The sequence below is a fragment of the Colossoma macropomum genome, unplaced genomic scaffold (assembly GCF_904425465.1).
Source record: "Colossoma macropomum unplaced genomic scaffold, Colossoma_macropomum, whole genome shotgun sequence".
Taxonomy (NCBI): Eukaryota; Metazoa; Chordata; class Actinopteri; order Characiformes; family Serrasalmidae; genus Colossoma; species Colossoma macropomum.
The window spans coordinates 24,136,806-24,164,741 of NW_023494790.1; the positions used below are offsets into that span (position 1 = coordinate 24,136,806).

A 27,936-nucleotide genomic window follows, 5' to 3' on the forward strand; every position below is an offset into this window, starting at 1 on the left:
GAGGTCATCCTGTCTGTGTGGGCGCACAGCCGGAAAAAGTGCACAGGGGGCTGTGAACTGTAGGGTGGCAGGCTCAAGGACGAGAACAACAGAAGACGGCACTAGCTACTTGAACAGAGATGTTAGCCGCAGGAGGCATTTTTCACGGTAAACACTGTTTTTCACTTGGTTTCATACATTAATTGTTCGTTCTGGTTAGCTTGCTGTACACAGGCTGGCAGGCTAGTGGTTTTAGCAACCAACAAGCCACGTAGTTACATCTTGTAGTGAGCTAGGTTAGCTAACATTAGTTGGTGTTCTGGTCCGCGGTGAAGACAGGCTAGGTCAGTTTCGGCCTTCGTAGTCATGTCTTAATACGGCAGTCTACTCTGATAGCATTAGCTAGATGTGCTTTTCCTCTTCACTATGCTCAGTGTGGACGCCCATGTGCTTTCACTATTGCATGAGCTCAACATCCATCCGCTGACACACTGACCAAGATCCAGGCTGCATCTAAATAAACTAACATTTGAAAGAGATTTCATTCATGTATGTGAGCAGACTGAGGGATGATTTAACGTTAAATAAGTCTTTAACGTTAGTTTACTGGAAATGGCTCCGTAAGCCTGCCGGTGTTCTTATCTTCCACTAGTCGCGTCTTGCCGGTAGCAAAACATGCCAGCATCACCGTCGTTCATCGGAGCTGGCTAGCTAACGTTAGCTAAGCAGCTAACATTAGCTGTGAGAAATGACTGCCTGACAGCGGTACAGAAGAAGAAACGTGAACGCGGATGTCCGTTTGTTTTAAGCACTAACTTTAGCATATTTTCGTGCAGAATGAAAACTAGCTAAGCCGAGTGAAGAGGCTTTTTAACGGTTTACCGGTAAGCTAACCTCTATCACCGTTATCTGTTAGCAGGCTAACTTGTTTGAGCATTTTAAAAGCAGGCATAAGGTATAACCTCAATATTTATTGTGCTGAGAGTCTTTAGTTGTTAACTGCGGGTTGTCGTGTGTTTAGCCCCTTCATGTCTAACAAGTAGATTTAAGACTGGTTATGAAAAAATGCCAAAGAACTTGTTCTGGTCTAAAGTGATGATTTCTTGTATAGATAACGTTACTGTAAGCGAGCATCTGACTGTAGCCTATTTTACGTAGGTTAGCTAGTTTTTTCACAAACAGAGTGACTAAAAATGTTTCAGTATTTCTCGATACTTCAGTCCTTGATTCATTCAGAGTGGTTTGATGTGAAACGGTTCACTGTAAAGAAACTTAACACAGACTCAGATTTGTTTACAGTGGTGCTGATAGAAACCAGGGGTCCGGATGGCTACAACACAAATATCCATTTTATTTAACGTTACTATCCAAAACCACCAGCGAACCTACACGTGTCTTCTGAGTTTAGATCTGTAATGCCAAGGATGGTAAAATAGTCAGAAATGTGAAAATACATTTCTTTAGTGACAATTTTGCTTTATAACACCCTGTATGTATCCCTTCACCATGAGTGGATTAAAATAAATGGATTAAAATACATTTCAAGCCAAAGGTTTATCACAAGTGTCGTAAAACAACATGTCTGACATCAGGCAGAGTATTCATGGCCATTTCATGTAATAACTTTATGTGAGGGAGCTTTCAGAGGCATTAAAGTCCTCATACATATCTCATGTGAACAATTATAACTTGGCAAGTTTCTCACCAAGCCACTCTGATTGAATTTATTAACAACTCAATCAAAGGAAGTTTAAAATTTCATCTCCAGGCATTAGTGGGTTAACTTGCCTTGATACTGTCAAGCACATTGTTGTCATTGTTGTAGTAGGTAGACAAGGCAAGTACAAGAAATACAGCTTTCAAGTATAAAATAAATAAATAAAGTTGTAATTCTAGTTTAATAATTTGTTAGCTTACTACTTATTGTTCTTATGTTAACCTTACATTACATGTTGCTATTGCTATCACATAACCTGTTTTATTTCACTTTACGTTATGTTGCGCTGCAAGCAATTCTGTGATATTTCAGGCTTGGTTTCATACAGAAATGGATTGGATATTTTTCGGTCCACCGATTTAAATTCAGCAAACTGCTGGTACCATCTGATATTGAAACTAGATATCAGATTGGTGTGATCTCTAGTAGTAACGGTTTCATTATAAATCCAGGACTTCATCAGACTTTATTCAACCTACAAACGGTCCTGACATGAGCAGATTGCTGGACGGATTAGCCCACTGGCCCACTATGCTAGAGGATTTGGCCTGAGCAGTAGATTATGTTTGTCAGCCATCAAACAAAGGCTTACACTGCATGTGGTTGTAAAGACACATCCCTGTACAAGCCCACTCTTCTAGGAAAAGTCCTGTGGTTTTTCAGTGGTGTAACTCTCTCCTGAGTAGAAAGCTGTTGGTTGCTTAGTTTATGTGGGTTGCTAAGGAGGAGAGGGATAAGTATGCATGATGCTGAGGCCATGTTTAGGCTTCCCAAAGGACTGAAGCTCTGTCTCAGGTTAACTAGGTAGATGCAGAATGATGTTTTCATGTCACCAGAGCTCAAGCCCTGTGTTCCTGTTGGTCAACCTGATTAAAGTTGCTGTCCGAGTACATTCTGGCCATTAATCATGCTGGCTGTCCTCTCAGTCTTCTTTACTGCAGCCACTGACACTGAGCCAGATCCCAAAAACATTTTTGCCCCCCCCCTCTTTTCATCTCATCAGTGTGCTGGTCAGCCATTGGCAGAAAACACATCAGACAATGTAGGCGCGCTTCAGGAGTTCATTGAACTTTGGTTCAGGCTCTGTGATGTGACAGAGTGTGCAACTCTCTCCAGCCTCACTCAGCATTTGCTCTGCATCTTGGTCCAAGTCGTTGTTCAATCGTGGAAGAGATTATTACATTTTCTGTGACCTAGTTCCACTTTAATTAGGATATGCAGTAGTCTGGTCTTAATTATATCATAGTCACCCAGGAGCTGTCAGATGCATGTGATTACTTTTTTTTTCCAGTAATTGCATATTGAAGTCCTCCCTCACTTTTGAGAGTTCACTCATGGGAAATATCTGTAAGTATATCTTGTCATTGATTGTAATTGTGTGTTTATTAGCATATTCAGGCCTGATGCCAGACTGTTCAGCCCTTCATGTTTTAGAGTCTATATAGCAGCGAATGACTCACTGTGTCATGAAGATTAGAGCTCATAATCTGTGTCTTCCTCACCTAGTGCAGCTCATATTGTGAACAAACAGCCGGTCACTGTTCTTACTGTGGACGTTCCTCTCCTTATGATTTGGCAGTTCTTTTGTGTGGGTATGAAGAGGCTACACTAGCATAACCCCAGAGAGAAGTTGAAAGACATCACCACATGTTATGCTTGTGCAGAATGTGTTCTGAAAGTAGGAACCGAAATTTGTACTCTAACCAAGCTGAGGTCTTGTCACAGATGCGGAATCTTTCCACTGTGTTCTTTCTAAATAAAATGAAAACAGATCAACACAAAAACAGGTAACACAAGTTATTCCTAAACATTTGTCAATTTTAAAGTTATCCTTTCATGGTCAGTGGTACTGAATAAAAGAAAGTCCTTGTAGTCAGTATTTCTAATGCAAGTCAAATACATACTTACAACTACTACTGTGTAGTTGCCAAAATCTGTATCATTTGAATCAATATACTTTATATATCTGTATTTTTGTAATTGAAGAATACTAAACATACTGGTCTCATCATATCATTATGGTGCATTAGAGCAGGTCCTGCTCTATGGCTCTGTTAGTGTCCTCTCTCTTGAAGACCAGGCTGCACCTGTGCTGTGAATTATTGGCCAAAGTATCAGTGATAAAAAGGAATGTAAAATGGTAATTTGATAGTTGACAGGGTCTTTTCTGTCAAATATGTCAATGTGTACTTTACATCACATATAATATCCCTTATTATTTTGCCATACATTCACATACATACATTTTTGTATTTTTTTTTAGGTAATTTGGGGTACTTTGTATCAAAACTGAATTTGCTATATTAACCTGTACCGACTAATGAGCTGGTAGGTAAATACAAATAATTAAAAAAAAAAAAAAATTGGGCACAGGCTATCCTGCGTAGTCCTGCATTTGCTGAATCTTTTCTCTCCCACATGACTTCTATAAATATCCATTTGAGTGGACATGAGTGTACTCTCTGTTTCTGCCCCCGTCCCCTTTGGTTCCACTCCCACCACTTTCATTGGGCAGCTGGTTTATTCAGGGTCTGGTGTGATCTGGTGTAGGCTAAAGGTTTTAGCCCTATAACCCAACACCAGGGAGTGGAGACTCTCACCCATAGGTTAGCGAATCAGCATAGGGGATCGTGTAGCTGAGGGTCATCCAGGACGTTATGATAGTGGCAGAGAGGTAAGAGGAGAAGGCATTACCTCTACTGCACGTGTACTGCCTGAATCATTTGCAGCTGGACTGTAGTGAGGCTGTCTCTCAGCCAGGGTCATGTTCCAAATCCATTATGCTCTCAACTTGGCTCACTGTTTTCTTGACCTAGCCGAGAGGTGACAACTCTATTAGTGGACTTCAGGTAATTTTTGTAGTACTCTATCTAAAATTTTCATGTTTTCTTTTTTTGGGACTTCTCAAATGAAAATGATCACAAATCAAATTCACGCGATCTGGAGTATTCTGTTGTAAACGTAGGCTTGTAGCTTAAATGTAGGTTAGTTTTTCAGTGTTGAATTACCCCCAGTTCCACAACTCATGTAAGTCTGTTACTAACCTGCTTGAACACTTATTGGCAGGTTAAGTTCAAAGTTACTGGTTAAAACCATTTTTCTTATATCACTTTTAATCAGTGTAAACAGTATTATACACACTGCACAAAAGTACTGCACAAAAGTCAGAGGCCACTCTGTATTTATTTAATTTCCAATCAAAACGAACATCAAGAACAAGATATTCTTGGAGAGATTACATAAAAGATAATCCAGTTGCATGAGGAAGGGGAAAGTCAAAGGAAAAATGTGGAAAAAACAAGATTTTCCAAAACTGATCAAAAAATTAATAGAAGATATAGAGAAATGGGAGTCCTAAAAACCATGCGAGACCTGGTAGGCCACCAAAACAGTACTTAAAACTTGAAGTTTGGAGCTGTGGAACAATATCCTTGCTGAACTAAGGCTCTTGAAAAGAATGGAAACTGTAATAAAAGTAAAGAGAACACACACTAAATACAGAAAAATGTATATAGTGTTCAGTTATTGAGGCTACTGTGTAATTTTCTGTTAATTGTACATTTCCTGCTCTTTTCCTGATGCCAGTGGCCATTCTGAATGCAAATTAAATAAATGAAGTGTGGTCTTTAACTTGCACAGTACTGTAGTTTCTCAGTGTAATGCGCGCAACAGGATATATTGTAATAAAATTAACGGTGATATTAGAATATTTTGTGATATCGTTTTAGACCATCTATTTCCTGTCTGTTATCTTATAATAATCTTCTGATATTTCTGTTGCCACAGATAACTTGCCTTAAAGCACCTGCGCAGGTCTGGTGAATAATCTGGAGAGACCAGTGGTAACAGGAAAGGCAGCATTTTTGTTCTTCATTGACAGTTAAGCTGATAGAATTAGGCTGATTAAGCAGAGCATTCTTCACTCTTCTGCAATGTTCAGCATATTCCTCTAGCAGAGAGAAATGCTGCTCTGTCGGGGTCCTATATCACACGGCTCATATATATGACCTGCAGCAGGGAGTGCTGTCGGGGCCTTGAGCAGCTTTGACTCGTCCTTTTGTGTGTGTTTATCTTGCAGGTTTATAGTGTTTGTGGGGTCTGAAGGAGAGGGGATGGATGTCAGCATGGCACTCTGGGGCCAGGACGGTGTGCTGCTAGCCAACAGTGTGGATCGCCTGAAGCATCCCTGTGAGGAGCAGGTAAGTGAGAACTATAGCCAGGATGGCAAATATAAATGAATGTGTAGAAATATATCCCTGCTGATGTAAGGCTCTTGAAAAGAATGGAAGCTGTAATAAAGCTAAAGTGTAGACACAGTAAATACGGAAAAAATGATATTATATTTAGTTATTGAGGCTACATGTAGTTTTTTTGTTAAATGTATGTTTCCTGCTTTTAACCATTTTAACCATTAAAAAAACAAAATTTTCCCTTCTCCCCAAGTGTGGTTGATAACCAAGTCATGTTTGGGGTCCAAAGTTTGCTTCTTTAATTTTGTACTGGAGCCACAATGCTAATGTAGTTAACAAGAAATTAAAATATTTATCTTGCCAAGTAGTACTGTGCAAACTACATGCCTTAATCATCATATTTTCATCTCAAACCAGGTTGAGTTAAAGCTGTTCTGTGTAAGATGTTTTTGTTAAAGTTGACAGTAGTATCATTACTGAGTCAGAAGAAAAAAAAATGCTAAAATATGTTGTCCTGGCACTGCTGTCATCTTGTAAAGCTTAAAATACTAATTTAAAAGGTAATTTTGACATATTAACGTCATCCACACAAGCTCAAAAAGCAAGTCTGACTCAATGTTTAGGCCTGAAATGCAAAATCAGCATTATACTGATTCAGAAATAATGACAGTAGTGGATAATTCCCTTACATCTTCCTAAGATATGATGTACTCTTTCAACACACTCATTCATCCGCTTGGGGAGGGGGTCCGAAGCACCACCAGTGTTACAAAATATGTAATTGCACGCAATGTGCAGAAGAACATTTCCTCCAGAGAGGTCTTCAAAACCTTATATAGTGTTGCTCCAAGTAATCGCAGACTTGCTTGTGGTTCTAACGCTGTATGTGTAATCCATAAAAATAAATTACAGTACAGACAAAATTATGCCTACTACTGCTGTGAGCTATGGATTGTACTTGTCCATCTTAACAGCCTCTCATACACTGGCAGAAACCACATAACGTCTATATGAGATTTTTATTTATCAACACAATGAGGTTTCGACGAAGTGTGTTATGATATCGATGCTAACATTACTTGTTTGTTACATTAGCCTTAGACTTACATTAGCTCCAGTGCAAAATTAAAGAAGCAAACTTCAGACATCAAACATGTTGTGAATGATTGACTGTGCTTGGGGTAAGGGGGAAAAACTCTGTAAATTGTCTACCAAGCTCTTCCTTTAAAAACTTACTAATTGTACTACGTTAGCATTTCTTTAGCATTTAATTTCAAAGCAGATGGAGTTTTGTCTAGTTTATATTACTGTTTACAGAAGATCATCTGCACAGACATAACGATTTGTGCAGTAATTGCCCTCATAACAGGCTTGACATTAAGAAATTAGTACTATAGGTTGAAAGTAAAACTTTACATCAGGATAGAGTAAGTTAATGTAAACAAACACATGGGATGCAGGTAGGAGATGCTTCTTAAAAAGGTCTAAGCAAGTTAAATTGCCTGAGAAAGTAGAACAGGCTGAGTTAGATTAGGGGGTAAAAATGCTGTGTGAATTTTGTCTGTGTGCATTTACCTTATAAAACGTAGATTTTTTGGATATTGATAAATACACTACAGATTAATATTTCTGTGTCTGCTCTGTCAGGATCGAAGCTTTAGCCCTTCTGTCCTACGCTCCGTGACAAACACATGGAAGGATGGTCTGCTGAACAGGAAACGGCCGTTTGTCGGGAGGTGCTGTCACTCATGCACACCACAGAGTCAGGTCGGTTAACTTAGGCCTTTTGTGTGCTTGGGAAAAGTAGAACTGAGTGATTCCGTATCATGATATGTTTCAAATATCTTGCAAAATCATGGTGTCAGATGTTATTTGCGTTTGCATTGGTAAAGTCAGTGAAACCATTCTTCCTGAGTACTGGTAAAAAGAATGTCTTATAAATCTGATATAGCTTGCAGCAGTTTGTCTGTTGTTTTGCTCTGCTTCTCAGCAAATTAGACCAAAGGTTTTGATCCAGATAAAAAAAAAACACATTTCAAAAAAGGAAACATTTATTTAGTTTTTATGTAATTTAAACTGTTCTTTGAAAACAGTCTGTTGCACCCAGCAAATGATCTGTATTACAGTTAAGTAAGATTAAGATTGAGATTTTGTCATCTATCGATATCTCTAGAACTCAGAAAACAGTATTGTTGAGTGACGCCAATACCGCTTTGACAGTGTAGAGGATCACTTAATGCAGGTAAAAGTACACACGCTATATATGTTCAGTGCCAAGAGTTTTTATTACTTTGAGCAATATTAAGAACTAATCACAAATGGCAGTATACTTTATATACAATTAAAAGAACACTTAATTGTCTGCCATGTGATTAGGTATCATCCAGGGACTTGCAAAATATTGCTTGTTGTACCTTTTGACAACTTTTTTTAAAAATAAGATGAATATAAGGAAGTTTTTTCTGTGCTAGCTGACAACTAGTTATGTTTTGTTTCCTTGTCTTGTTTATTATCTTTCAGGAGCGGCTTTTCAACTCTAGCATCCCCTCGTTAGGACTCCGCAATGTGATTTACATCAATGAGACACACACAAGGTAAACACAGACCTGTAATTCTCATTCCAAGAGTCCTTGTCAGTAAAGGTGGTCGATATGACAGTTTTTCTGACATCTGATAAGCTGTAACAGACGAAGAAGTGACGCATTTAAAATACCAAAAACTGTCAATCCATTCTATCTGTATTCAACATTTCACACACTGTGTTGTGATAATTCCAGGATTAATTGCAGGGTTAATTATGCTCTCTTTAAATCAAACACGCAGTTGGAAACTGTTTGTAAGTACTGACGATATTCACAATATGCCCAGAAAAGCATACTGTGACAGTTTAATGGAATTTGTCACAATAACGATAAACATTGTCATATTGTCCAGCTCTGCTTGTCAGGCATACACCTGTAGTAAACTCCTTAATCCTTCTTGCAGGCTTATTACCCAAGCTCCTTACAAGTATGCACACAATGACATCTAACCTTTAATAGAATAGTGACTGCCCCACTCTGGGGCTATGCATGGGAGTCAGGTTGAAATCAGTGAGGTGAAGGAGTGGAAACCAGTGGCATGAATTTTTAAGGTTGTTTGTCAGCGGATACCACAAGCTCAGATCCGGTGACCAATGACAGAAGTGGACTAAGCTGGTTCTTCCTGCCTTTCATGCTTAAAGAAATTATAAAGGGTAAATTTGATTATCTGCACCAGGGGCTATTGAGATGTGGGCACAGTTGGCTTTATTATAGGTTACAAATATGTCTATATTAAAGCTCCTAGACCTGTGGCTTGTGGAGAAACATGCCTGCATGTTAAATTCTGGTGTTTGTTTTTCTCTGAAGTACATATACTATAATGAATGCATGTGTTTGTGTTTGCTTGCAGACATAGAGGCTGGCTGGCACGGAGGCTCAGTTACGTTCTCTTTGTCCTGGAGAGAGATGTCCGCAAGGACATGTTCGCTCGAAACGTGGTGGACAATGTCCTCAACAGCAGCAAGTAGGAACATACATAGGGTTCACATATGATGTGTACAACCTAGAAAAAAAAATAATAAAGCCGCCAAAAAGGGTTATTTGCGTGATGCCATAGAAGAATTGAGATGCCTAAAGTACCTTTCAGTGGATGCTTCAGTTCAATTCTACCTGATTGCCATTTGTAAGTATTAAAAAACATACATTGGAATTTAAGTGTGGAGCTCATTCAGAAACATAAAAAGGAAGACAAAAAAAAAACATTCACCTGTATACACACCCACATACAGCCACTAATCAGCTGCGGAGAACTGAGAAGAACATTTTAAAGTTTAAAGAACCTCCACTTACTGTAAAGGTTCTAGGAAGAGCCCTTAAATTGGTATAGAACATTTATATTAAGTTCTTCATAGAAGCTGTTTTTTTTTTAATGGCATCGCTCAAAGAACTTCTTTTGGCACATTTATTTATTTAAAAAGTTTAGGGTCGGACAGTATTAATTTTTCTGAATCATTGTTCAGTCTTTTTATTAAAAAAAAAAAAAAACACTGATTAAAACGAGACATATTCATACTCTTGAATTTAATAAATTAGGCCACTAATTAGACAAGTAATTTTTTTCAAATTGGGCCAATTAGAAATATGAGAAAATAAAGAAATAAATAACAAAATAACAAAAAAATACATTAAAAAATTCTGTGTTTGAAAACTAACCTGTGCAAGAAAACTTGCATTTGTGTTTGTGTATTCTTTCCATCTCAAGCTCATATTTGTATTTGGTGCTGTTCAGAAGCCCTCCATTAATGGTTAGTTTTAGTTTTATCTCTGTCTGACTAATGGATGGCTTCTTTTGCACAGTTAATGCCACCCTCACCCTTACCTGGCAAAACTGCAGATCTCCTTTTTGGTGCAAAAATAACATTGTATGGAGCTTTTAACATTGCAGTGTTAAAATTGTCAAATCACATAAGTTTAATCACATAGGTGTGAAAGAGCGAGTGAGAGTTAGTGGGTTTGTTGTGTTCTTCTCACAGAGTGCAGAGTGCTATAGAGGAGGTGGTGTCAGAGGCCCGTGCTGAAGACCAGGAGGCTGGAACACACCAGAAGGCTCTCAGTAAAGTGACACGGAAGGCCAGAAGCTTGCTACAGGAAATGGTGGCCAATATCTCCCCTAGCCTCATCAGGTTTGTGTTTTATTTGTAATAAAAAGCTCTAAACCCTCTTCCATGCTCTTTGTCAGGTTCGTGGGCTTACTATAAAAAACTTCACGTGTATTGTCTGTTATAGGTTGACAGGATGGACGTTGTTGAAACTGTTTAATGGTTTCTTCTGGAGCATTCAGATCCATAAAGGGCAGTTGGAGATGGTGAAGAAAGCTGCCACTGAGGTGAAATCTCTATCTCTGAAGTTTGCTATTACTTTCAAGTTATACCTTTAATCAGGCGTGAAATATTGGACAGAGCCTGAACGTATAGCCCAGGTTCGTGCCAACTCGAGAAACACACCCACTTTTGAATTTGAACCCAACTGTATCCCAACAGAATTAAATCTCAAGCATTGCCAACCAAATTAAATCAAACTCCACATTACTAATGATCATGACTGACTTGTTACCTTGTAGTGATCAGTGTCGTTAGATCAGCCATATACAAACTGTAATAGAATAGTCTTATAGAATAGAATTAGCAGCTTTCCAAACACTGTACTACCATATCTCTAGAGTAAGGTCATAAAAGTAGGCAGGAAGAATAAAGTAGAGAGACAAACTAAAGTAGGGGTGAACGCAGACTGTTGGTAGAAACTGTAGGCAGGAAATAGATTATGAGAAACCCAAATGGGAAATTTAATCCTAATCTGACCTTCACAAAAATGTTTGAGAAATGATATCTGATCTGACATGAATGTCACATTGGGTTCCTTACTATCCTTATTTGCCATACTTTCACACACAAAGGGGTAGATTTACTAAGAGGCACTAATAATCAACAGTCACCTGACACGTTGCGCTGGTATGGGTGGCCAGTTTAGCGGGTTATGTACTACAAACTTCCCTGAAAATGAAGACAGGTACAACTTTGTAATTAATATATGACCAGCGCAACATAAACATGTTTTTGGCTCACATGCTTTTTGTATGAACGCTGTTACTGCTAGCTAGGAAAAAAAATTTTTTATTTGACTCATTAGGTCAAAATAAGTAGTTACTTTCTCAAGATTTTGACTTAGGAATTCAAAATAATGACAATGTCATGAGTTATTACTCATTGAGAAAGTGATTATTTCAACATAATAATTATTTTGAGAAAATAAGATTTTAATTTTACACAAAAAATCAGAAATTAGAGAAAATAAATGATTTTGACTTTCTATTTTGAAACATTCATTTTCAGCTGGCCTGAAATTGGCAAAACTGTCACATCATTTAGGCAAAAGCTGCTCTTTGATAGTGCTGTACAATCTACCCAAAGTTTTATGAAATACTAGTTTAAAACATTCTTTTTCTATATGTTTTTTTATTATTATTTCCTATATCACATTATGCTTAATGTGACATGGCAGTCCTTTACAAGTGTTTTTTCCTATCAAAATTTTAAAAATGAATTTAAAAAACTTTCTATAAGCACAACTAATGGCATCCATGTTAGCATCATAAAGAAGACAAGCTTTTCACAGGCGTTAAATAATTCAGTCAGTAATGTAAGTCTTGGTGAATGGGAGTAGGTGCTTCATTATAATAATCTTCTCACAGTATTTTGTGCATTGAAAAGGAAGCTCCTATAAGTGCATATGCAGGGAAGCAAAAGTCAGTTTAGTACATTTTGTAAAGTCAGTGTTGCGATTTGTTTAGTAAATCGCAACAGCCAGTTTTTAAAGGCAAAATGTGGATTGCGAAGGCGCAGTACATTAAATCTTCCCCAGAGTGCACTGTGTGTGTGTATGTGTATGTATGTATGTATGTATATATATATATATATATATATATATATATATATATAAAATCAATTTGTGCAGGTAAACATTTTGGATTATTTGCTTTGTTTCAGCACAATGCTCCACTGGTCTTCCTCCCTGTCCATAAGTCTCACATCGACTACCTTCTCATCACCTTCATCCTCTTCTGTCACAACATCAAAGCCCCACACATCGCTGCTGGCAACAACCTCAACATCCCCATCTTCAGGTAAAGGGCTTTGTATCATTTCTGACAACATATGCGCGTAACAGTGCCTCATTGTACTTTTGTGTTTGTGTACATTTTTTATACTCTGCCAACTGTTGCCCTTTAGCACACTGATTCGTAAACTGGGAGGATTCTTCATTCGCCGTAAGCTGGACAAGGCCCCTGATGGAAAGAAAGATGTCCTGTACAGATCTCTGTTACATTCGGTAATTACAAATAGAAGCATTTACATTTGGTGTTGCAATTTTAGTCAAAAAGTAAATAAGTAGTTAAATATAGACTCACGCAGCTGCTGGTGTGCCAAAATATGGTCTCTTTTTGCATTTGCACTTTGTCCATGTAGTACTGTGTGGGCAGATGAATGTAAAATCTGTGTCTCCTTTGAGCACAAATCACCCACAGTGACTGTTTGTGTAGGAGAACTGACCAGGTGTCCAGTTCCTTTCTCCTTTTAGAGCATTTGTAGTCTATTGCACAGTTGAAATAGGAGTTATTCATGCCTGGGACCATGCACTATGTGAAGAGCAGAGAGCTACAAGGATCTTGAGATACTGTAATACACGATGAAAAGAATTTTAAAACTGAGAAAGAGAGAGGCAGGCAAAAATGACACATGACAGACGCATGTTTTAATGATGCTGTAGTGTTTAAATTAAAGTGAAATTTAATTACTAAATAAAGCAGTTAAAACATTCATATGCTTTGCAGGATGAGATCAACACCTTATGTTTGTTCAGCATCAGTAAGAAAGGTTCCAGCCTTATCCGATTGCCTTTCTTATGCAAGGACAAGCAAAAACTTTTGAAGGTTGTCGTTATTCTTAGGTATTCATAGGTTATGATTTTTAAAGGGCCCATATCCTTTTCGTTTTTCATTTTTGTTGTTTTTTCGTCTGAGGTCCGGTTATAACGTGTGTGGTTTTATGTACCAAAAGCAGTCATAATTCATTTTTATTTTTCAACCTCTCTTCATGCCTTAGAATTAAACATTATATATGTAAAAATGTTGCTTTTTTTTTACCTTGCAGTGACAGTGAATTCAAAACAAGCTGTTTTTACACTTGTACTGTGTACTGTTTTTTTTTAAGTTTCCAAATATGGAGTGTATGGACTGCAGAGTGAATATTATATTTTGAAACTTAACAATGTTTGCATACAACATAACTTTTTCATTTTAAAAATGTGAGCACAATTGCATTTTACATGATATGCATTCTTTAAATAGTTATAATTTTAATTTATTTGTATCAGATAATCACAAGTCTTGAAATTTGTCTCTGAGGTGATGGTTTTCCTGTACGTATATATATGGTAACAATGTTTTTTTGTTTTTTTTGTTACGGCTCTTTTGTGTAAGTTAAGTAGTGATTGAGCTCAGTGAATTTGTGGTCACCCTTCTGCTGCTGCTGCTTTATTTTCCAGTACACAGAAGAGTTGTTGCGGCAGCAGCAGTTTTTGGAGGTTTATCTGGAGGGCACACGTTCACGCAGTGGGAAACCGTCTCCAGCAAGGGCAGGCATGCTCTCCATCGTGGTGGATGCAATGTGTGCAGGCAGCATCCCAGATGTGCTCATCGTGCCTGTAGGCATCTCCTATGACCGCATCATTGAGGGCAATTACAACAGTGAGCAGCTGGTAAGAGTCATAGAACTGCTCTAACTTAAAGGGATACTCTGGCCAACAACTACAGCTGCTTTGGGGGACTTTTTTGGGGCAATCTGTTTGAAATGTGTTTTCCAGCTTCTGAGCAGTAATGTTTGCTGTCTGGCTTTTCTCTGCATTCGACAGCTAACAGGAAAAAAACACATGTAAACACACAAAAGGCAGCGTGAATGTGTGCATGCACACAACATTTTCAGCACTTCCTTTCTTTGATGTATCATCTGAAGGGGATTTTCCTAGTCTGTCTGGAGTGTTCCTTTAACACAAGAAGAAACAAGTGAACTAGCCCATTAACCATTGAACGAGCATCTTGTGTTGTTAGAGACTACACTCTTAAAGATGGTTCTTCAAGGGTTCTTTAGTCAAGAAAGTGAATATTGAATATTGAGCATGAATACTCAAAGAACCTTTGTGTAGGTTTTTTTGTCTTTTTTAATTAACTATTTTGGATTTTTTTTAAAGTTGAAGTTGGCCTTTTTAAAAAAAAAAAACATAAAAAATATAATATACACAAATTACTCGCTCACTAATATAATTGATAGTCACAGCCCTCCTAGCAACCTGTTACCCCTTCTCTCCCCTCTCCCTTATATATTGCTTTAGATAAGTGACCAACAAAATGTCTGTGCTTTCTCTGCTCTGTCCAGGGTAAGCCTAAGAAGAATGAGAGCCTCTGGGGAGTTGCCTGTGGTGTGTTCAGAATGCTGCGGAAGAATTACGGCTGTGTGCGAGTGGACTTCACTCAGCCTTTCTCCCTCAAGGTCAGGAGCACGTAATTTCTCTCTCCTGTGGCACAGCTGAGAGGCCCTTAACAGACCTCCTGGGCTGCAAAAATGTACCTCACTGAGACCAAGCTGTCCTTTCCCTCTGTCTCAGGAGTACCTGGACACACAGCGCTGTCGGCATCTCCCAGCCCCTCTCACTCTGGAGCAAATCCTCATCCCCACCATCATCGCAGCAAGGTACACACTTCAGCCACTTATAGTACCAGTGAATACTTTAAACACACTGATTGAATGGATGTTTTTCATAATCTTGGAGATTTCGGTCAATTTGATTGACAAATATATGGTATTGTTCAAACGTTCGGGAATCACTTATCATATTAATGATTGTTGCTATTGTATACAATAACTTGTACGCTGTGGATTAAAATACTATAAGCTGGACACCAGAAGGTATTTCAAGATATTTTGTTCAAGATTCCAAGTTTTGTGGGAACACCGAGAAATTATTAAATTATAAATACTACAAAATAATACACTGAAATGATGTTTTTGTAGTCATTTATTGAGAAGTTATCTTACATAAGATTTGATCAAGCACAAGGCATTCTGGATGTTTTACTGTGTTCATTATTATGTGAAGCATGGTAATCTAGAGAAAATTCTTCTTTAAGTAGGTGTATGAACTTTTGAACAGTACTATACTTTCTCTGATACAGTTAGCTTGTTGTACTTTTACCTGATTGTGAGAGGTATTTTTCATGCAATAGGCCAGATCAGCCACTGTTTAACGAAGAGGAAGAGGAGCACCCAGATTCCAGAGAGATGTCCGATGAGCCCTGGAGGAGACAGGTTATTTCTAACCTGGCCAAGCATGTTCTCTTCAGTAAGAACACAATAATACTTTAAAGCTTTATTTAAAGCCACCTCTCCTGCAGTCTGCATTCCTTATCACGCTACAGTCAGGCAATGTGTTCTGTTTCTGAATCAGCCTGCCTGAATGCTAAATGACTGACAGCCTTTAGAGGTTACTATTGGTTATGCAGTCCTCACTCTGGTGGCGTGTTTTTCTCAGCCAATCATGCTCCGCTAAGTTGAATGCACTCTGTTGGTGGTGCTTTTTTAAGGACAACAGGTCAATGGATATGGAGAGGAGTGGAATTGCAGCTTGCTTGTAAATGTTTAATATACTTGACTTATAAACTTGACATGAACCTGGTTTCTCTGCACTTGCCATATATCTGCCATGTATCTAAATGCTGAGATGGCTTTTGTGCCGCTTTTAGTTGAAATTCTAAAGATGTTCTTTTAGTTCCTCACCCTCACCATCTTAATGCAGATAACTTAATTGTGTCTTTAATAAAAACAAGGGTACACTTCCAAAGATTACAATTTACAACACTTTGTAAATTTGTGCTCACAATTTTAAAACATTTACTATCAAGCTACTATAGCACAGCATATCTCAGTCACAGATTTTGTAATTAGAACAACGCTTTAAATAACACACTAATGATTTTAAAAGTAACACAAAGGTTCTTTTTCCATTGCACATTTAAACACAGGAACTGACACAAACAGGAACCAGTGGAACTTAAGGTTCTAGTGCTTGTTCATTTGCTACCTACTTCTCTACTTGAGACAGCTGGAACAATCACAATAACCGTGACCAATGTAAAAACATTTAATTTGGGTAATTAGCCGTCTTACTTGCTAGCTAAACTTATTGGCTGACGTAAAACAGTACCTTAACAAACTCATTGTAATAGTGCTTGGTGACTTCATCTTCACCTAGAACAGTAGTGTACTAACTTTTTGGTTTCATCTGCAGAGAGCACACTCAAGTAGGTTTAATAGAAAAAACTTTCAACATAACTTGTTAAATTCACTAAATTTGTTGTCTGCTAACTAACTCTTCAGAAACTCACTGTTTCCAGGCTTAAAGGTGAAATATGACTAGGCTAGTAACATTAACGTTAAGTGAAGTAAAAACAGACGATTAGCATTTGTCTGTTTAGACTGACTTTAGATTGATTGCATTTCTCGATCTAAATTTCAAGCCTTAATATGTGGAGTCTGGGTTTAATATTGACGGTAACAGTGAGATGCTGAGGGGCATCATTTTCTCTAGTGGCATCCAGTGTACGATAGCCTGTAGTCCTATACATTCAAAGGTATTATTTGAAAATTTTTTGAATAATGTATTACAGATTTAAATATAAATTTCAGTTTTCTGGTGCTAAAGGTTCCAGAACCTCTGCAGTGGAAAAACACCTTATGTATTATCTTTAAACACAAAGACACTATGATTTATAAAAGTGTATAAAAATGATGCATCCATTTTAGGAGCATTCTGATATAATAAGAAAAGGCTGACCATTCTGTTTTGCTCTGTCACAGCTGCGAGCAAGTCCTCAGCAATCATGTCTACTCACATTGTGGCCTGCCTCCTGCTGTACAAACACAGAAAGGTGAGCATTAAGTTGCCAAAAGTGTCTAAACCACAGCCTCTTCTTATGTTCTTCTATTGTACAACTTTTATAGTTTGGATGACTGTAGTACAAATCCAATAATGCACCTTCCTTGGCCGTACAGGGTGTGCTGCTGTCCAAGCTGGTGGAGGACTTCTTCAACATGAAGGAGGAGATCCTGTCACGAGACTTCGACCTGGGTTTCTCGGGGAACTCCGAGGATGTGGTGATGCATGCACTCAACCTCCTGGGCAACTGTGTGAATGTGACAAGCACTAACAGAAACACAGAGTTCATCATCACTCCCAACAACACCGTACCCGCACTCTTCGAGCTCAACTTCTACAGCAATGGCCTTTTCCATGTCTTCATTGCTGACGCCATCATAGGTACTCTCCTAAACTTGTTTGTTCAGATGTCTGTTCAGTTAGTCATTCTGTTTTTGTGTTAAAGGATGTAAACCTCTAACCTCAATTCTTTAGAAGACAGTTCACAGTACCATGATTAGTCATTTGATTATTGTGCTGTTATTCTGATTTTATTAAAAATGTATTGAATGCAAACCTGATTGGAGGAACTATTTAAAAGGTAGCGAAAAATGGACAATAAAAACAATACATCAAGCTTTTTCCTTGCTCTAGGAGCCAGTTGTTACGTTTGAAAACAACAAAAAATTGTAGTGAGCATATACACTGATGAGCCGCAACATTATGACCTAATATGCTGTCGGTATGCCAAAACAGCTCGGACCCACCGAGGCATAGTCTCTACAAGACCTCTAAAAGTGCCCTGTGGTATCTGGCACCAAGACATTAGAAGCAGATCCTTTAGGTCCTGTAAGTTGCGAGATGAAGCCGCTGCAGATCAGACTTGTTCCAGCACATCCCACAGATGCTTGATAGGATTCAGATTTGGGAGCTTGGAGGCCATGGCAACACCTTGAACTCTTTGTCATGTTTCTCAAACCATTTGTGAACAATGTGTGCTTTGTGGCAGGGTGCATAATCCTGCTGAAGGAGGCCACTGCCATCGAGGAATAACTTGTGGAACGTGTCAAACTGATGCCCGGACCCACCCCCGCACGCAGCAGGATGCGATGCACAGTGTTGTGACACATTACTCTTGTAACCATCATTAAACATGTCTGTGACTCGTGCCACAGTAGCCTTTCTGTCAGTTTGAATCAGATGGAATAGGCTTTGTTAACCCTTTCGACAGTTCTTGGTTTGTCCCTCTTCGGACTGCTATTGGTAGGTACTCACCACTGCTGACCGGAGGCACCCCTCAGGCCTTGCTGTTTTGGCAATGCTTCAACCAAGTCATCTGGCCATAATGATTTAGTCCATTTGGACCTTGTCAAAGGTCTTCTCACCTGCCCATTCCTCGTACATCCTACAGATCGACTACGAGAACTGGCAGTTTGCTTACTGTCTAATAAATCCCAGACTTTGACATGCACTCTTGTTATTAGATGAGTCTTTGAGTGGTCATGATGCTTTGGCTCATCTGTGTTCATCTTTGAAAATCAATTTCCACATAAAAAAATTACAAAATTGACGCAGTTGAATCGCTTTCAGATCGATACATAGCAAGCATTTTTGAACCCTAGCTCTATTTTATACCCTAATTCTAATAGTCATATGCAGCACAAACTGAACAAATGACTGTGTGGTGATGATTAATCATGCTGTTATCATCATAACTAATGAATAGTCATAGTAGTAAGAGCATAGTTAACCATAACCAGACATGGACAGTGTGTTTGAGAGACAGCGAATGATGTTAATGGTGTTTGTGTCTGTGTTTTTAGCGTGTAGCACTCTGGCCTTGCTAAGGGAGCAGACTGCAGAGACATGTGAGGGTGAACTTGGCTCCTCCTCCAATCTGCTCAGCCAGGAGAGACTCATCCTCAGAGCAGCAGGCCTTTCCCACTTCCTCTCCAATGAAGTGCTTGTTGCCATAGTGAGTCCTGCACTGCAAAAGTGCAGCATAACACACTATATACACACACCACATACATCCCCCTTTGTAAAGCTTCTGTGAACCTCAAATACCTTGCAATGACATAAATCTGCATCTCTAGTCAAAAGTTTGGATGTTCCAAAACAAGCGTTTCCTTATTTTTACTATTTTCCACATTTTAGAATAATAGTGAAGAATGAAAACTATGGAACAATAGTTAGAGAATTGTGCATTGTTTAAAGTGTTAAATGAATCAGAACTATTCAGTATTTTAGATTTTTAAGTATAGCCATCCTTGAAATAGCTGTGTACACTTGTAGCATTCCCTCAAGCAGCTCCATGAGGATTGACTTTTTGAACTATCTTGAAGCTCAAAATACAGAAGTTCAAAAGTTTGAACACCCTTATCTTTTTGATTTTCTATGTGAAAATATGTCATAACATCCTCAAAGGGGATCAAACTTTTTTCTGCATATTTTAGTGCAAAATATATTTATTTGCTGTTTAATAATTGGTATTGGTCATTTTTGTACCACATTTTATGTTTTATTTTTTTCCCCCACATGTTCTGCAAATAAACAGTAATTGCGCACTAAAATGTGCAGAAGTGTGATCCCTGTAGAGGATATGTTGACTTATTTTCACTTAGTAAATCAAGAAAACATGTATTTTGACCAGGGGCACCCAAACTTGTGCATACAACTGTATACTTATTTGGGAGGATTAATTGTTTTTTAAATGTTTGCTTTGGAAATAAGTTAATAGACAACATAGAACATAAGAGACACATTGCAAGCATATAAGCATTAAGAAGAAAATATCTTTCAGATTGTAAAAAGCTTGCATTCAGTCAAGTGTGCCCAATCATTTACAGTAGACTGTAAATCTAATGGTAGATTTACTGTTAATAGACAAATCTTTTAATGCAACTGCTTTCATGGCTAAACTTGAACGTTTATGAGCTAGCACACAGTAGAATTATGGTGCATCAGCTGATTGTCTAGTGGTTAAAGGACGCATCAAATTTAATGACCGGCTAGACATGACTGTAGTAAAGCTAGTGCAAGCTTTCATTTTTTGTACATGCATATATATTTGCTAGTCATGGCCTGCTGATATAAACGCTTCATCTCTTCTGTTTAAAGCCGTGTCAGACAGTCTACCAGGTTTTCCAAGATGCTGTGACCAGACTGATACAGTATGGCGTGCTGATTGTGGCTGAAGTGAGTCTTCTTTGCTGTGTGTCTGGATTTAAATCTCTTTCTTGACTTTTTGGTGAAAAGTAATTTTTTGCTCTTTAGAGGCTTATGTAATAAGCATGCACACTGAGCTGTAAACAAAGAAAAAATCATAATGTTAACTGTGACTCAGCAGTTTATAATTTCTGTCCAGTAGTTAGGGAATCATTCAAGGAAAGTGTTAAATGAATCAGAACCATAAAATATTTTAGATTCTTCAGTGAGCTAGCACACACAGCCCCAACTCCTCCTAGGTACTGTTTTTACTTTTTGCACCAATTTGCTTGTGATATGTTTACATTCAGAATAACCATTCAGAATAATAAAAGGAGAAATGGAGTCACTTTTTGCAAAATGATTCATGTTTAGGTTAAAAAAAGAATGGTTCAAATCCATGGTTTTGTAGTTTGCTGCTGAAGTCCCAGTGCACAAATATTATTGGACCATTACCAACATGGATTGCTGATGAAAAACCTACAGATATCTAATGTTATTATTATTTAGCGTTATCATATGAATTTTAAAAGTAACTTATTGTATTTGCATGTGAAGTTTAGTCTCAGCAATATTTGGTTTTGGCCACCGGGGGGGGCATGTTCCATGCACAGTGGCACAGTGCTGGCGATATATGTGAATTTTGTGAATGACAGAGTAATAGAAAAACTGTTTTAGTGAATTTATCCATACCTTATATCTGTAATATGTAGCCCACTTATGGCAAACATTAACAACAAGCCTAAATATGGGCAGTTCTTCACATCCAGCTGCATGGTGTTGTGTTCAGGAGGACCAGGAGGAGCTGAGCCCCACAGAGGAACCATGGCCTAAGAAGTTCCCCGAGCCCTTGTCCTGGAGAAGCGACGAAGAGGACGAGGACAGTGACTTTGGAGAGGAGCAGAGGGACCGCTATCTGAAGGTAAACCATAGCAAGCCTCTCTTATGTTAGAGAACTTGAATATTTGAATGTTTAACATTCCTTCATAAAGAACTCCACTGATTGATCAAAATTTGAGCTCAAATAATTTTTCTGTGATGTTAAATTAATTCAGAGTGGTTTGACGTGAAATGGTGCGTTGTCGAGAAAATAACCAATCTTTACAGTGATGGTGATAAGAACCAGAGGCTGTGATGTTTACAACACAAATGTAACCATTTTATTTACTATCCAAAACAACCAGTAAATCTACATGTGTCTTTTAAGTTTTTATATGTAATGTTGGTAAGATAGTTGTAAATCTTAGGAAGTTTCTTTGGGTGCTATTTTCCTTTACAATGCCCTGTATGTACCTCTTCACAATCAGTGAATTTTATAAATATGTTTTAGACCCAAATCTTCTAAAAACTACTGTAAAACAATGTCTCAGATGTAAGACAACTTATTCATAACCAGTTCATGTAATAACTTTCTTGAGATGGCTTTTAAAAGCATTCAACTTTTTAGACATCTGGTTTGTATCACCACCACTGTGAACATTCTCACTCTAAGATTCTTTCGAACAGTGCATTTCACATGAAACCACTGAATGGCATTTACATTGCAACAGTTTAATTATGCAGATATTCAGAGAAATCTGTGGAATTCCCCTTTAAAACATCCCCTTAAGAATGACCACACTGTGAATCCTATGACTTTTGTGCTTTGTAACACTATACCCTATTTCAAGTAATTTTCCATTACTCAGTAGAGTGCTTTGCAGGTGTTTGTCAGCAGGAATAGGAAGTAGTCCTGTCACGTGTTGTGTAGGCTCACTTACTCATAGTCTCCGAGCCATTCTTGTTCTTACAAAGCAAGCATAGAGGTGTTTTGTAGTATGTGTTGTTGCGATAGCAACATGGTGATTTTTTTGGTACATTTTTTATTTTTTTCATTGTTTCGATTTTGCTCTGTGCTTTCAGTCATTATCTCTTACAGCGTTAAAACTAAGGCAAAGGTGTTGCATAGTCTGCACTGCCTATCAAAAGTTTGGAGACATCTTAGTGTCTATTGAATTTTTCAGAGACGCTTGATTTGTAGATTTTTATTCTCATATTTTTTATTTATTAAGAACATTTAGAAAAGCTAGGTGTTTTTATACTTTTGATGGGCGTTGTACATCAGGTTAATATGCTTTTTGAGATTGTTGACAGTATTCATTGTCATATTTCAGTAATAATATGTATGATGATGCAGGTGAGCTCATCACCTGAGCACCAGGAGTTCTTCACCTTTCTGCAGCGAGTGCTCAGCCCTGTGATGGAGGCTTACAGCGGGGCGGCCATCTTTGTGCACAGCCTACTCTCACCCATGGCAGAAAGAGAGTACACTCAGAAGCTCTTCAAATTCCTGCTCACGCGCACAGAAAAAGGAGTGGCAGCCTACGGTCAGTCTTCATCACCTTGGATTCATTCCTTTGGTGTTGTATTCCCTTTAAATACCTTAATAATCTGAATCATTTTAGCTGTGTGACTGTAGCCTCTGTTGCTGCACAAATTATCAGTCACATTCTTCACAATCCACCAGTGGAAAGAGACGAGATGATCAATGGAAAGGGCTAGATGATGACTAAGTGGCCTTTTATATGGCACCTTTTCAAACTCTTAGGTGCCCTTCTTTTTGTTGTCTATGGAGCCACGTGCACCTTAACTAAAAAGCATGCCTGTAGTCTGCGCTGTGCACTTTGCATTTTTAAAACATTTAAGAAAAATCCATCCAGATGTACGTCATCCACACCAATCAGTATTTAGGGTAACATCTTCATATTATGTTAATCATCAAATATGTGATTGGGGACTAGGAGAAATCTGGAACCAAGCCTTGTTCTTCAGACTGCCTCACAAGATATCAACTACTTTCTTAAATATAAGAAATTCTTGTTAATTTTTACTGTATTTATGTTTATTTGCATATTCTAATGATACATGGTGTTGTTTACAAGCAAAAACACTTATTCCCCAGATAAATGGTTTTAAACAATGTGCTTAGGTGCCTTTTGCACAGTACTGTATGTCAGTTTTTTATGTTACGTATGTCAGTTTTGAATTGTTTATCATCTATCTTTCACATTCTCTCAAAGTGTTGTCTATATCTACCTACTTCTCAGTAAAATGCGTTAACCCACCCCTAAGAAGCGTGTTCTGCTTCTTTTTGAGCATAAGATGCAGTGCGTCTGACAATTAGGACAATTAAGGTGTCCGAACGCCCTGGAACACAAATTCTGCATGGACAAAGATGCTATAAGAGCTATAGTCTGTAACTCCATACATACAGCAGGGTGTTCACCTCCGGTAATGCCCTCCAAGAATTTAACACCCCAAACTACAAGGTGTGCCAGCAGTGTGGGTATTTCAGTAGGTGTACATAGTGCTGTGCTGAGACTACCAGTGAGGAAATAATGAGCAGTGGTCCTCTTCTATTGATGGATGGGGTAGAGCAGTTGTTCCCAACCCTGTTTTCCTGGCTCACAGCACACCTGATCCAACAGATGAGCTCATTAACAAGCCTTTCATGACTTGAAGTGGGTGTGCTGGGAGCAGGGAAGACTCCAGGACGAGCCTTGAAACCTGTGGGGTAGATGGTGGCTGACAAATTGTGCAACAGATGGGCTATAGTCAGTCATTGTTCACATACAAAGTGCACCTATGTGGTAGACGTACCTGATAAAATGGCTGAGTGTCTCGCAGGTGTCTATTTGTTCTCAATTTTTTCATCACTTTCTTCTAACTTTCTTTTTTTTTCCATTGCTTAGGAGAAAGTGCTACACACTACCTCGTTAAAAATACAGTGAAAACGTTTAAAGAGCTGGGGGTAAGTCACTTTTTATGCTGTATACCCTCATTTACCAAATGAGCATGTCTGATGATGTCACTGGAGACAAGATGAGACTGAAATCTGTGTTGATATTTGTGGTTAACAGGTGCTGAAGGAGCGCTATGAGGATGGGGTGTGTCGTCTTGAGCTGAGTGCTACGTTCCAACCTCAGGCCAACAGGAACAAGCTCTTGCAGTACATCCTAGGCTTCAGCCTGCTGTGAGCCCGCGGTAGGGCCATCATACTAACCCCTCTGTCTCACTCAAGGGCTTCTCCTGCCTACTCACAACAGTCAAAGGTGCTACTCTATGGAAAGCTTTACCTAGAAGTGCCTTCAGCAAAACAACTAGGTCTGGACTGAGCCCGCCTTGCCCTTCTTCATCCTTTCCCACACATGCTAGAGTACAGATATGCAGCTAGCACACTGATTCCAATTGTATTGCAAGAGACCTCCATTCAGACAGCTGATATATATTCTTCATGTTGTCTGGTTTGTTTGTCTTTTGCCTTAAGTTTTAGTTTGCCTTTTTAATTGTTACATTCTCATGGCTCTGCTTAGTTTCTGTTTAAGCATGGATGAGTACATGAATGTGACTAATTATGCATACAGGTTGCCTTCAGTTTAAACCAGTATATTATACGGAAGTCAGCCAGTGTAGGAAATCACATTGTGGCATTTATAAGGGCATTTAATTCTCCAGCGCTTTTGGAGAGAATGTGTGTAGAAAAGTGTATCTGAAACCTTTTGTTGTGTAATTGTACTAGATGTAAAGAAATATTAACTCAAAAAAGAGCCTCAACTATTACCTTGTTCTATAACAGCAGTAGCAGAATGTACAGAGAAATGGCCAGAGGACACAGTTTGCACCTAATCATGGACATTGCTGAAATTGTGGGGATTTCCTCATTTTTATTCTAATTTTGCATTCTGTGTCACAAAAGCTAGTCTTTTGTAAAAGGAAATACAGTGGTTATAATTCAGGAATTGATGCATGTTTGTTGAATAGGTAAAAAAAAAGGTCCGTTTTTATTATCCCTTAGTGAATCTCTCTTTACAGGTATTTTTTAAAGTAATTCTGTTAAAATAAAGCTGTGTGTTGTGGAATAATTTACACCTCAGGCATTGGACTGTGGTGACTGAAAGCATGCCATTACTGTAAAAAATGCATGTCCTTTAAAATTCAGCAAACCTTTCTTTTAGGAAATTATTAGTTCTCAGGCTGATTTTTGAACACACTACTGTAATTGACCACTGTAGTGGGGTGATTTTACCATATGGAAATATTTCTGGGAGCAAAAACATGATATCTTGGGCTCCTTTTTGCATTTTACATTTTTTCTTTTTTTTGAGCTCTCCGTGTGCATTACAGTGCAATTAATGTATAGAATCCCTGAGTATGATATTTATGCTTTTTACCCGCCACAGAAAAACAAAACACCAATACTGAATAGCCAGTTGATCATGGTACAAAAGGAAAATGGTCTTCTTGATTAAACAATTAAATTAAGCTAACTGCTAAATGCATGTTGCACACCATCTGCTTAGTGTAAGCCTTTTCCTGTGATAATTCATTTTTATTGTATTTACAGTGGAGCTTGAAGTGTATGAAAATGCTAAAACATAGCAAATGTGTTTTTGCCGCTTGTTCTATTTTAGTACGCTTAGTTTTGTTGTCTTGTGTAATTTGGGTTTTAATTTACTATGATAGACTTTTTTCTGGACCTCCACATACAATAGAATAGGCCTGTGTCTGGTGACTGATAACCGGGTTATGGCAGTAACAGCCTCCAGTGATGGTAAAAACCATTTTACTGCCAGTTCTTTTCTTTCGGACTAGATTAATGGCGTTTTCGTGTCCAATTTAAAGATGACAGCTTACTACAAAACCTAGGGATGAACAAATTGTGATTTTCTGATGTGATTTAAAAGTGATTATTTTCTTTAAATTAAGCTCTAGGCCTATTTAGACTAGCATATTAGATTTTTTTGGGCATGACGCTTGAACACTGAACGTGCCAGACTCCCAGTTCATGAGCTGTGCTTTTATTATGCTCTTTAATTTGACAATTATACTTTAACTCAGACGCCATCGCTGTGCTTGCTTCTGTGCCTGCTTCAGTGTTGGGGCCTGTCTCAAATTACCCCCTGCTTCCGACCCCCTTAAGTCCGAGTTTTTCTGTTTACGTAGTTATTTTCCACCGTTACCCGAATGAGAATATGCTGCTGCTGGCACAGGCCTACCACTTAAATAAATTAAGATGCTGGCACATAGCACAATTGAATGAGTCCTGTGAATTATTATTTTTATTTATTTATTTATTTTTGTCTTTTTTTCCCCCCGCTTTTGTTATTGTTATAGAGAAATGACTTACTGGATAGTGCACTACTGTTTATTTTTTCTTTGTTTACTGATTGTGATTCCTGGCACTGGTAACTGAGAATGGCTTGACAGAAAGTAGGTGTCTGGAGGGACATGTCCCTGGGCATGTCTCTTTAAGCTTATGTAAGCACCATATGCACGTGATCTGTTTTCATCTGTAAACTTGTTGGTTACCTGGGAAAGTCTATTGTAATAGAATGTATTGCTGAAGCACAGCTAGTGCATGGTTGTTATGCTCCTAGTGTTTAGGCATGCTTTTTATATGCTGCTTAGGTAAACAGTGAGGTTTGTTAGTCCATTGCTTGCTTGCTGAGTTCAGCAGTGCTCTAAAGCTGACTCTCAAATGACTGTGAATCAAATGGATGTCCTTAAAGGCAATACAAAGTCTTTTTTGTAAAACAGATAAATTTCAGTATGACTTGGCACAGCAGTCATCATACATTGCCAAAAGGTCATTGTTGAGCCAGGGGGGGAAATAATAGATGTGAAAAGTTTCCTGAATAAGCACAAATCGTCTTGCAATCACATGCCGTTCCCACCCTCAGCTTATGCTGTGTGGGCGGTGGTTAAGAACAGATAGAAGCGTCAGCCCTGTGCTGTAACCACACAAGACATCCAAGGTCTGTGCATTCAAGCAATTCAATATGTTAAACTGTAAATGTGTATAGTGCTGTTTTAAATATGGCAGTTACTTTACTGTGATAAAAACAAGCTCACATAACTCCAGCCCCTTTAAGAACATGCCATAGCATACTGCTTGTAAACATTGTGTAACCTTGGAATATGGGGTGAAGAGAACAGCTTTTAAACTTGAATATTCTTCACAACCATTATTAATCAGGAACTCTCTGTGTAACATACAGCAGTGTCCTCCCTGGAGTTCATGCCCATTTTACTTTTCTGAGTCAAACTGGTATTAAGGAAATAAGCTCATGCTCTAAATACAGACCCTCACCAGCTCTGGTTACTTGCTGTGTCTTCATGTTTTATGTGTCTGTAAAACAATGTTTTCAAGCACTGGTAACTTTGTTAGTAAAATAAATTAACCATAGATTAACAAATGATGATACATCTGTCTTTTTTATACAGATATGCATATTTGAGTTGTGTTATCTTCTGTAAA

At 38.3% G+C, this 27,936-nt stretch overlaps 1 protein-coding gene across 5 annotated transcripts; it reads left to right on the forward strand.

Annotated features, from left to right (window-relative positions):
- Nucleotides 1-27,874, forward strand: gpam (glycerol-3-phosphate acyltransferase, mitochondrial). Of its 5 annotated transcripts, XM_036572682.1 has the most exons (23): nt 2,764-3,043; nt 3,276-4,545; nt 5,483-5,545; nt 5,775-5,895; nt 7,534-7,653; nt 8,407-8,480; nt 9,319-9,432; nt 10,442-10,591; nt 10,695-10,794; nt 12,452-12,588; nt 12,695-12,794; nt 14,010-14,222; nt 14,897-15,010; nt 15,126-15,211; nt 15,745-15,860; nt 17,375-17,445; nt 17,570-17,834; nt 19,256-19,407; nt 20,553-20,630; nt 21,430-21,561; nt 22,816-23,005; nt 24,371-24,429; nt 24,539-27,874. In XM_036572682.1, exons 4-23 carry the CDS (start codon nt 5,809-5,811, stop codon nt 24,653-24,655), a joined length of 2,475 nt encoding a protein of 824 aa, XP_036428575.1. In that variant the 5' UTR covers nt 2,764-3,043; nt 3,276-4,545; nt 5,483-5,545; nt 5,775-5,808; the 3' UTR covers nt 24,656-27,874. The 5 variants fall into 5 exon arrangements, with proteins under 5 accessions (XP_036428573.1, XP_036428575.1, XP_036428576.1 ...); XM_036572683.1 differs by lacking the exon at nt 5,483-5,545; XM_036572684.1 differs by lacking the exon at nt 3,276-4,545.
- The last annotated feature ends 62 nt before the right edge of the window (nt 27,875-27,936 follow it).

What these genes read in the sequence shown, in the direction of transcription:
- gpam (XM_036572680.1), top strand. Translation starts at nt 5,809, where the DNA reads ATGGATGTCAGCATGGCACTCTGGGGCCAGGACGGTGTGCTGCTAGCC. An exon ending in CATGCACACCACAGAGTCAG is followed by an intron (nt 7,654 to 8,406) that starts GTCGGTTAACTT and finishes ATTATCTTTCAG; the next exon opens with GAGCGGCTTTTCAACTCTAG. An exon ending in ATCTCCCCTAGCCTCATCAG is followed by an intron (nt 10,592 to 10,694) that starts GTTTGTGTTTTA and finishes TGTCTGTTATAG; the next exon opens with GTTGACAGGATGGACGTTGT.